General features: G+C 40.9%; 1 protein-coding gene across 8 annotated transcripts in view; it reads left to right on the forward strand.

Moving 5' to 3' along the window:
• Positions 1-2,084, forward strand: part of Arhgap6 (Rho GTPase activating protein 6) — a 434,648-nt gene extending 432,564 nt beyond the window's left edge. For all 8 annotated transcript variants that reach the window (XM_070040889.1, XM_070040893.1, XM_070040892.1 and 5 more), the window contains one exon: positions 61-2,084. In XM_070040889.1, the coding sequence (XP_069896990.1) occupies positions 61-761 (701 nt within the window). In that variant the 3' untranslated portion in view covers positions 762-2,084. The remainder of the gene's footprint in view (positions 1-60) is intronic.
• The last annotated feature ends 8,575 nt before the right edge of the window (positions 2,085-10,659 follow it).

Here is a 10,659-nt window from a genome sequence, read left to right on the forward strand (position 1 = left end):
AGCAACAGGATGGACAATTCCATGAACTAATTCCAACCCTTGCCTCTCTCTGGCTGCCAGGTTCCTATGGTGACATCTTTGAAAGCAGCTCCCTGAGACAGGGGCCTTGTTCCCTTTCCCAAGGGAACCTATCCCAGCATTGGCCTCGATGTCAAGGGAGCTCCGCAGGGCTGGACAGCAGCACTCAGGTCCTTCGGAGGACTCAGACGGCGGCCACCATGGTGCAAGGCCGTGTCCACCATCCCACAGCGCGAGTCTACAGCACTCCCCCCACCCTGGGTGGGGGTGGGGCGGCCAGGCGGCCAGTGGCCAAATCTGAGCCACACTTGACCCTAAGCAGTGCTGAAGACCTCACGGAGGGCAAGCTGGACAGGGCCGGGCTGCAGAGCCGGGCCCAGCCTTCGCACCAGAGACCACGGGAGAGTGGCAGGGATGACAGGAGGCCCCCTCCTCCATACCCGGGACAGGGCAAGCTCTCCCGAGGATTGGCCCAGCCATCCAATGAGCCTCCCTTGTGGAAGCTGCAGAGGCCCGAAGGCGGCTCAGGAACAGCCTCGGAGGGGAGAGGCCAGCGGGCATCCCAGGAGCCTAAGGCCCCACTGAAAAAACTGGGAAGCGCCTACTCCCCCCACCCAAGCAGCGAGCACAACCGTCCGCACTTGGGGGACGCCAACTGGCTCGACTGGCAGCGAGAGCGGTGGCAGATCTGGGAGCTGCTGTCCACTGACAACCCAGACGCCCTCCCGGAAACGCTGGTATGAGCCCACCCGCCAGCAGCTGGAGCCCACCCTGCCCACCACACACTTCCTTCTCGCCCAGATGCCAACACGTGGCCGATGGAGATTGGACATTTCCTTATTTTTTTTCCTTCTTTTCACGTTTTTTTAAAACAACAAAAAAAGTAACACCAAGAGAAAGTAGATCCACTGACAGATGTTGAGCACTCCTACCCTCGCCACCTTATGATACAATTCTATTGCGTAGCCAGCCTTAGAAAAGGACAAAACCAGACAACCATATCCAACCTAAAAATTACCCACATTGGCTCTCTATAAAATTCTTACTTTCATATAGCTTTGTTGTATTTATGTGTCTTCAGTTTTGACTATTGTATATTCTGTAACAGATTATGTATGATCTATTCACAGAGAAGACAAAAAGAACCATTTTGAAAATCACTTCACTTTCTATTACACCATGAGATATAATACACAGCGAGATTCTACAGTGTTCTAGAATACCTACAAGTGGCTTTCTGTGCTTTTGCCATAGCTTTTTAACTGGGGTGACAGCCCTTCCTTCAATACCTAAGGAAAACACCAACCAAACCAAACCAAGAAGCCATAGTTTCTAGCACAGTGAAATTAAAAAGAATTATAATCTCTGAATGTGTTTTTCATATGGAGAAAGTTTAGGGAAAACATTAAATTTGGTATATTATGAAATATATTTTCAGAACCCCTTTAGAAAAGATTCAGTTATTCAGATGAAAGTCCATGCCCACCAAAGAAGTTATCTATTCCAACTTAAGTCAAATTTAATTTTATGTAGGCCATATATAGTTATGACGTACGAGTTTTTGTGTTGTTCAAAACTACAAACTGGAATCCAACTATAAAATGTTAGAATCTAAATACACATGAAAATTATAAAACATTGCTTTTCTCTTTGCCCTGTAATCAGTATTGGTCAGTTATATGCAATTCTTTGTAAATTAAATCGTATTTGAGAGAAAAAAAAAAACCACTCTAGCTTTGTACTTACATTGTGCTAAAGGCAGAGGAAACATTTCCTTCAGTAATTTTATGTGGATTGTAAAATGTTCGTACTGTACTCAGTAATTTGATGTTTTATTCAACTCAAAAAAAACATTTTTGGTCAACAGGTGGCAAATTGGCAAATTGCTTCAGTGTTTTCAGAGTTTTGTTTTTCCACTTCAGAAGGGAATGTGTATTATTGAAAATTATAGAAAATGATTTTTTTTATAAAATGCGCTACTTAAATTTCATGTTAGCAATGAAAAATTTCAGTGGTGTTTTCTTTAAAGTTCTGTCTTGTGCCTGATGAATAAAAGTTAAGCAAAAGCTTTGTTCTGGGCTTTAAATCAAATGAATGCTCTTACACCCCATTCCAGATAGGTACTTCATTATCCACATGTGTAATCAATAATGTCAATTCTATACATATCCATATATGGTTCAATAACTAGTTTTTTAAATGTCTCATGCTTGGGGGACACCAACTTGGTAACACTAAAGCATGTGGAAGTTCGTTGCAAGTAAAGGTTGATTTCCTCAACTGTCATGGAGAAAATGATTTTTCCACTTAACTGAAACTTACGTTTCCCACTTATTGTCCCTCAATGCAGTCTTTTTAAATTGCATCTGTTCTACAAGCCTTAGAGGCCCAATTTGCTTCAAGGCCACAATAAGGATCTCTAGAAATGGCCTGTAATGAGTCATGGTGAGGGATTGATTATATGATCATCAGGCTCTGCCATCAAGCACAGAACTACGACCAGCTCAGACTGCAAGGACATTCTTGTTTGTTTCCTGGCTTCCCAGATCCAACCAAAAGTTACAGCAAATACCATTTGATAGTGGATTGTAGGTGCCACCCACTCTCATCCTGCTCCTGTGCTTTCTTGCTTTGAATTGGACCCTGGGCTGACTAGTTCTTGCCCTTCCTTGAAAACTGGCATACCTAACACATGAGGCCCTCTTCTCATCATATTTATGCTGTCATAGTTCTTTCAGATCTAATGACATTAGTATCTCTCAAAGAAGTTAATGAAAGGTATCTCCATCTGTTAATAGTCAGATCTAAAATAAGCAGTAAACAGTTTAGAAATATAGATCTCAATATCCATTCCCCTTTCTCTTTGTCTCTTTAAGCCCATGACTTTATTTTTAGCTTGATAAATGAAAGCTTGTTTCTTCAATGTCTTTAATCATATTAAACATACTGTTTTTTCACAAGATACTTCTTTTAGTTAATACATGTTTTTTTTTATCACTGTTACTCTTTTAAATTTATTGTTATTGCAAAGGTGATGTACAGAGGGTTATATGCTGTTTTTAAAGCATACACGAGACCCAAAGACTTAAGTAGTAACTGAAGTCATTGATAATACCGTATAACGTGATATAGTATTTGACAAGAAAAAAAATAAGTGTCTTTCAAGTTGGACAAAAATGCTTCACCATGCTGCTCAACTTATTTATCCCTAGAGAGTAAAGAGATCCTAGCCAGGCACCAGTGACTCATGCCTATGATCCTAGCTACTCAAGAATCTGAGATCTGAGCATCATTGGGTAGGTCGAAGCCAACCTAGGCAGGAAGTCCAAGAGTCTGTTATCTCCAATTAACCACCAAAAATCTGGAATAGCATTGTGGCTCAAGTGGCAGCCTTAAGTGAAAAAGCTAAGGGACAGTACCCAGGCCTTGAGTTCAAGCCCCAGTACCAGCATAAGAAACAGGGAGGGGTGGTAGTAGGGGGATCCTAGAAGCACAAAGAAAGCTACAATGTGCACAGATATCTCAATGTCTGTGAATACTCAATTATTGTTTTTGAGTCTTTAGTAAAGGGGCCAGAATGGTGATGGCAGAAATAGCCAAATATACATTTGTCTTGATCTGTCTAAGTACTTATTAACATGTTTGTTGTGGATTTTTATAGAAGAAAAAAAACCTTATAGCGATGGGGTATGTGTAAAATGAAAAAAAAAACTTCTAAATAAGTCCAGCTTGCTGCTCAGCTTGCTTATTTTCTTATGCACATTTTAATACACATCTGCTGGGCAGAGAAACAGCACTGTGATTCCATATAGAGATGTCAGAACAAAGTCCAAGCCCACGGAGTCTGTTGGTCTGATAAGCAAACCACAGGAGGTAGATTCTACTGAACCCAGAGAAAAGGATATGATTGAAGAAGAGTCCCACAGAGATTAAAACAGGCCCTCTTGGCCAGAGAATTTTCAAACACAACTAAGTCAACAAAATTCCTCCAAGAGAAAAAGTACAAAGCAAAAGAAAGTTCTGATAAAGGTTGGAATTTTTTGGCACAATCTAGATACAAATGGCAGCCTAGATATGCTGAACTACAAAGAGTGGCCTCTGGGTTGCAGCCTTGCCCCCAATCTGATGTAGCCCTCAATCCACTAAGATGCAGAAGGGTCAAAAGATTCTCTAAATTCAATCCAACCATTATCTCTTTAGGCTAAGGTGATCAACACATCTGTTTGCTTGGAAATATCCCTAGTAAGAAAATTCTCATACAGCCCAAGCAAAGGCCCCGCTATTACTGCCAGAGCATGAACAGGTAGACTAAAAACACAGGACACGACCTTAGCAGCTCTCAGGTAGAAAAGTCACCAAACATGATACAGTGCAGCCAGTTCAATTTGAATGTTAGACACATGATAGAGTGTTAACATCACTGTGTCCCATATAACATCTGGGACATACTTATACTCAAAACTATGATTCATAAGCCAGGTGCTGGGTGGCTCACACCTGTAATCCTGGCTACTAAAGAGGCCAAGATCTGAGGATCATGGTTCAAAGCTAGCCCAGGCAAGAAAATCTGTGAGACTCTTATTTCCAATTAACTACCAAAAAGGCCAGAAGTAGAGCTATGCCTCAAGTGGTAGAGCACTAGCTTTGTGCACAAAACCTCAGGGACAGTGCCCATACCCTGAGTTCAAAGCCCAGGACCGACACCAAAAAATATGTGTGCATATATATGCATATATATGAATTTATTCTCTGAACAACTGTATGAGACATTTATATTCAACAGACATTCTTTGCTAGACAATTGAAATTGAACTGAGCACCTGTTTACTAAATCTGGCAAACCTAATCTCCACCCTTAATATCTTAACCAGTTCCTAATGATCTGCTTGATATTCTGGTGCCACGACAGCCCTGAACAAGCATCTGTATGTTTCTGTTGCTACATTGAGCCATGTTCCTACCAGCCACCACTCTCCTCTCTGGCCATAGTGCTTCTTCCTGTTTTGCAACATGGATGCTAATCTTGCTGTCCTTCTGGTGTGCATATCTATATCTTCTCTTGGTCCATCCCCAATGCCTCACTCTAGCTCTTTTCTGCTTTTAGATAACTTAGTATCCTGGCTATTCTTCCCTTCCACAGGACCACTGTGTATGTATAGAACACAATTTCACATTTTCAGCCTAAGGTCCACAAATACTCTCCTCTGCTTTTCCTACTCAGTCAGACACTATTTTCTTTGCAAAATTAGCTCAAATCATCCCATCACCCACATGAATAACATAGTTTTGCTGCCTTATGGTTTTATCTAAAGGTTGTTCCTGCTCTGCCTCTAAGGGTGGGGACTATCATTTTCTTTGTTCCCTGTGGACAGGACAAAGAACTGACATCTGTCATTTGGCTAAATAAAGGTATTTAAATATGATCAAGTACCTTACTGTGAACTGGAGGCATGGCTGAAGTAGTAGAGCCAGATGTGATTGAAACAGTAGCTTACTATTATTCAGTGGAGAAAAACATGTAAGGCCATCAAACTTCTAGAAAACACAGAGATGTGGATCTATTTTCTTAATGAAAAAATGGAAGGTAAGAGTCTGAGGAAAAGCTAGTAGCAAGCACAGAGACACACAGCCCCCTAGTCCTGTGTCATATGAGAATGAAGAAGTGAGTGGTTCATGACACCTTGCCTTTTCATTCTTATGACTGAAATATTAACAGTAAAACAGGTAAGGAATGTATATTTCTGTGCTCTCTGGTTAGTTTTCAATGAACACTCAGGCACTGAATAAAAATCAGTATTTCAAGGTGTGGGGCTCAGAATTGGGGAGAACAGGGCTTGACTACTGCTCTCCCTTCTAATTGCTGCTGGTGATCTTGGGCAATTTACTTAAGCTTTTGCACCTTTCTTTTTTTGAGAGTAGTCAGGCAATAATACACCAAACTCCCGGGATTGTTCTGAGAATAACATAAGAAAATACCTAGACTAGAACCAGCCATGTAGCAAATAGTCAATATTGGCAGTGTAACTGATATACCTTGTGAGACCATTTTAGAAACAAAAATGGGAAATCTCTGCTCATGGAATGCAAGTACTATTTGCTAACATTTATGAATGACTTCTACCCTAGTTTGTTTTTCATACATTAACTTATCTAACCTCCTGATTTTCCACAGGGCATGATTAACTCAGAGGGACTTCAAATGAATTGTCCAAGGTCAAATAGCTAGAAAGTGGTGGAACCAGGATTTAGTCACAAGATACCAAACTGTGCCACTTGCTGTTTTGATAATATTTAGGCCTGAAATTGTGGTTATTTATTGGAGTCTTAAAAGAATAAGGCTCAAACCAGAACACAATGACTCAAGACTGCAATGCAAGCCACTTGTGAGGCATAAAGATTTCAGTTTGGGACCAGCCTGGGCACAAAGTTCACCTCAAGACCTCATTTCAACCAATAAAAAACAGATGGAGCCGGGCGCTGGTGGCTCACACCTGTAATCCTAGCTGATACTCAGGAGGCTGAGATCTGAGGATCACAGTTCAAAGCCAGCTCGGACAGGAAAGTTGGTGAGACTCTTATCTCTGATAAACCACTAGAAAACCGGAAGTGGCACTGTGGCTCAAGTGGTAGAGTGCTTGCCTTGAGCTGAAGAGCACATGGATAGCACCCAAGCCCAGAGTTCAAGCCCCACAACCGACCAAAAAAAAACAAAAACAAAAACAGATGGGTGCAGTAGCCAGTAGCAAGCACCTGTCATCCCAGCTAGGCAGGAAGCATAAATAGGAGGATCAAGGTCAAGGCCAGCCTGGGAAAGAATTCTAGACACCATTCAAAAATAAAACACAAAATGGCCCAGAGGTGTGGCTCAAGTCGTAGAATGCCTTCCTGACAAGCATGTGGCCCTAAACTCAAATCACAGTACCACCATCAAAAAAAATAATACTCAGCAAGATAGTCTCTGAGGAGAAGAGTGGGGAGAGTTCCTACCTCTGATTGGCAACATCACTGTAGTATCTTAAGGAAGTGAGTGCCCTGTCTATTTTCTACTGAAATAAAAAAAAAAAAAAGGGAAGCTACAATTAAATGTCAAAGGTCTTAATTTTTTTAAATTTAGATATCAAATTCATGGGGGAGAATGAGTTGAATTACAATTAATAATCATATAAATGAACATGTTTATTAACTTAACGCTTGCACTTAGGAGTCTAGCATTGTCTTCCAATTTTCTTCTACTTCAAACAGCTCCAACTATGACTTCATTAGATCAAATGATTAATAGTTGTCAACTCATAATCTGTCAAATCAACATATACTTGGAGTTTTTATCTCCTATTCCCTGAAAGCTCAAGGCTAGGGCTCTACCAACTTGAGCCACTGCGCCACTTTCGGCCTTTTCTGCTTATGTGGTACTGAGAATCAAGCCCAGGGCAAGGGCCTTGGTCTGAAACCATTTCATAAGGCAATGGATCCTCCGCAAGGCTCTTTCTCATCTGAATATAATTTCAAAAACAAAAAAAAGTGAAAAAGTGCACTGCTGTTATCCGAGCATGCCAGTGTCTGATAGGCAAAACCTACTCACCTATCTCCTTCCATATGCTTCTTCCATTTGTTTCTGTCTCTCCTCAAATTTTTTTCTTATTCTGGCATGAACTATGTGATTCTCTTGCTGCTATGTTCCAAGTATGTGTATCTTCTCAAAATTCATAACCTCCATGGTGATTGTTTTAGGAGGTAGGAATGTTTGGGAGATAGTTAAGTCATGAGGATAGAGAAGTAGAATTAATGCCTTGATAAGAGATCCTAGACTGCTCCTTTGCTTCCTCTGAAAAGCACCATCCACAGGACAGGGCCCTCAGTGGACAGCTAAGCTGTCAGCCTCTAGAACTGGAAGAAACTGCTGTCTAGTTAAAGTCCCCAATTGGTAGTGTTTTGTTACAGCAACCTTCACACTAAGCCAAGATCAATGCAATGTTAAAACCAAGCCATAAAGGGAAACCTTCCTTGCTCCTAGGAGATATTCCTGTTTTCCAAGATGCAGGTAAAGAATCCTAGGCTTAACATAAAATGACCTTGAAAGCCTAGAGAATAGGAGACTTACAGACCTAGATTAGAACAAAAATGAGGTATCAGTAGTTGAAGGACAGGTAAGAATGATACACCAGTTCCAGGGAAACTGGGTACAGACTGTTCCAGGACTCTCAGTTATAACCAACCCAATGCCCCTCACTGACTGTTCCAATTTCTCACTAACAATCAACTAGAGACTCATTTGAGTATGGCCAATGTCTCATCAATCAGACTTTAATAAAGCGCTTGCTTTTTGCAAAAACTTGATGCGATGGTGTTGGCTTCTATGGGTGGTAAGCTCTTGTCATTCTGTGCAAGTATTATGGGTTGAATTGTGTTGCCCCCTCCCACAAAAATGTTGAAACCCACATGACTTTATTTGGAGATAAGATCTTTGAATATAATCAAGCTGAGCAACTTGGGAAAGATCTTACTCCAGTATAACTGGGGTCCTAATAAAAAGAGGAAATTGGAGTGCACATTAGCATTACTCTGCCACAAAACCAAAAACTGCTGGAAGCTAAAAGAAAGTTATGGAACAGAGACATAGGAGGAGCATGGCTCTGCTGACACCTTTAGGCTTTTCAGAGTTCTGATCTCCAAAAATGTAGAAGAGCATATGCTTGTTATATTAGCTACTCCCATCTGTGGCATTTGGTTAGGGTCACTGAGACAACTAAGACAGTGAACAAAGGTCAAGTATTACACTGCCACAGACTATCTTGCCTACTCAAGGGAGTGGCCACCCTCAAAGTGTTTTCTTCTTGACAGCACAATACACACACATACGAGCAGGTAGATAAGACAACAGGGATTCCTGTGAGCCAAACTGGAGGACCACTGCCTTTACCCCACTGTAATTCTGTTCTACTGTCATCACCTACAAGTCATGGGAAATGAACTTTCCAAGGAACAAATTTTGTTGGTGGATCACACTTGCAACTCTAGCTACTCAGGAGGCTAAGATCTGAAGATCATGGTTCAAAGCCAGCCCAGGAAGAACACTTCATAAGATCCTTATCTCCAATTCACCAGCAAAAAAGTGGGAAGTGAAGGTGTGGCTCAAGTAATAGAGTGCCAGCCTTGAGTGGAAAAAGCCAAGGGAGAGCCCAAAGCCCCAATACTGGCATACACCAAAAACAAATAATAAAAGGGGGAAAAAGCCCAAAACAACAAAAGGGAAAAAACATGGTAAAATGCAATGTTCAGAACTGCAGGCAGTAAAGTGGCTTTAAAGAAGAAATAGGAAATAAGTAAAACTGGGAAAGTAACATCCAATTTCCATTAAATTTGCTCTGATACTCTGACCCATGACTATGTGAATATGTAGCAACTGTAAACACAACTGTAACAGTGGGGGTGCGTGGAAGCTCAAAGGCCTTAAAGGATGCCAGAAAGGAGACTCAAACCATCCCTAAACCCGCAGCATGAACATCTGGGAGCTCATTAGAAAGGCCAATTCTCAGCCGCCCTGGCCCTACAGGAAAAGGAACACTCTGGGTTGGTGCCCAGCCATCTGTGTTTTAACAAGGTTTCCAGGGGACTCTGATCTACACAGAAGTCTGAAAAGCATCTTACTGGCAAAAAGCACAACAGGGAGAGACCTGCAGGGGAAAGGTAAGAAAATCCCAAATAATGCTGTAATGTACAACTTTGAACAATTTTGAATCATACATTTAAAAACATCCGGCTAGAACAGGAAATTATAAAATGATTACATGTTAGATTTTAAGTAAATGTGTATAAACATCATCCAGCATTCCCTAGTTTCTCAACGTGGATGCAAGGCCATATGCTTTTCTGGGGTGTAAATAACACTACCTCATCCCGCTAACATGAACCATATCCATGGCACAGTAGCTATGATTTCAGTCCTCTTTTTTTGAAAAAGTACATTTAAGAAACAGCTACAAAGCAGTGACCCAAAAAGTATTCTGGATTTGGGAAATATTTTCCCAGTGCTTCCTAGCTTTGTAATAATCTTTTTTGATTCTCCATTAAAACCCTTCCTAACAATTCTTACTTAGTTTCTGCAATTACACTGGTAGCTTAGATTGGAAAGGCTAAGAGCTTAATCATAATCTTTACTTCAGCCCAATGGTTATGTTATGCTAAAATACTACTAACCAAATGTATTTATCTATTTAAAAAATTTCACCATTAGTGATTTTAAGTAACATGGCCATGCATCCAAATACCTGGCAGTCTTTACATTTGACCCAAATGAGGAATAGAACCTAATGTTAACCTTCTAGATTGTTCTTGGGAAAGTAGAGCCAAAGGATAGTTGGGCTGTGGACAATGTCTCACCACTTATTTCTGGCCTTGTCACAGGCTCACTTTTTAGTCACTGGGTTACTCAGTATTTACCACCTGCTGGCTCTATTCTAAAAGCTCTCAGACATCATCTTACAGTATTTCTAGTTATTTTCCTATACAGTTTAAAAATACATGACTAACACACTGAGAAAAGGGCTGGCTTAAGTTTGGAAACTAACATTACTTCTGTAAAGACTGTACATTTGAAAAAACAGTAACTCTGTTACTCCAAAAAAATTTTCAAAACTTCTTAAC

This window comes from Dipodomys merriami, unplaced genomic scaffold (genome assembly GCF_024711535.1).
Source record: "Dipodomys merriami isolate MVZ:Mamm:240054 unplaced genomic scaffold, mDipMer1.0.p SCAF_3, whole genome shotgun sequence".
NCBI lineage: Eukaryota > Metazoa > Chordata > Mammalia > Rodentia > Heteromyidae > Dipodomys > Dipodomys merriami.